Raw genomic sequence first — 627 nt, 5'->3', positions numbered from 1 at the left:
ACGATTACTTTAAATTATAATGTGTAGTTGATGATTGGAGGGAAAACAAAAGCAGTCATAGAATTAGGTATACATTTATTCCTTGATTTATATCATGGGTATTTTAAACAGTGCAGAATCATATATGCAACTGGAAGGTTATCTGAAAAGAAACAGAATTGTATGTTGCATTATGATAACTTTTTTTTTCTCTTTCTTTTCTTCCACAGGGACTCAGCAAAGACAAGGAGAAAAGAGAAGAAAATGTCCGTAATTCATTTTGGGTGTATGACATATCTCAGAATAAGTGGTTAGTAAAGTCATGCTTCTTATAGTGTCCTCTGTATGTGCATATTTCCAGACTTATTTCACGAACAGTGTTTTGTGTGTGTTTTAGAGAGGTGCTGTATGCTCTCTGATTTTGTAATTTTTAAATATTTGTGTATATGGCTACAGGTTGTCTATTTGTAAATGGTATAAAAAAAGTTGAACTTCAAATATTGCAGGTCTTGTATATATCGTAATGAGCAAACTGGAGAAACTTATTGGAATAAAATGCAGCATGTAGAACCCTGTCCAAGATATGCACATCAGTTAGTGTATGATGACACTAAAAAGGTAGGCAGAAAAAGCTGCATGGGAGTTCTG

General features: G+C 33.3%; 1 protein-coding gene across 4 annotated transcripts in view; it reads left to right on the top strand.

The window, feature by feature from the left end:
- Nucleotides 1-627, top strand: part of LOC119585259 (muskelin-like) — a 23,302-nt gene that overhangs the window by 21,072 nt on the left and 1,603 nt on the right. For all 4 annotated transcript variants that reach the window (XM_037933930.1, XM_037933928.1, XM_037933929.1 and 1 more), the window contains 2 exons: nucleotides 210-289; nucleotides 486-597. In XM_037933930.1, the coding sequence (XP_037789858.1) occupies nucleotides 210-289; nucleotides 486-597 (192 nt within the window). The remainder of the gene's footprint in view (nucleotides 1-209; nucleotides 290-485; nucleotides 598-627) is intronic.

The sequence above is a fragment of the Penaeus monodon genome, chromosome 19 (assembly GCF_015228065.2).
Source record: "Penaeus monodon isolate SGIC_2016 chromosome 19, NSTDA_Pmon_1, whole genome shotgun sequence".
NCBI lineage: Eukaryota > Metazoa > Arthropoda > Malacostraca > Decapoda > Penaeidae > Penaeus > Penaeus monodon.
Note: the sequence above shows the minus strand (reverse complement) of the source record. Positions and strands in the feature narration are given on the sequence as shown.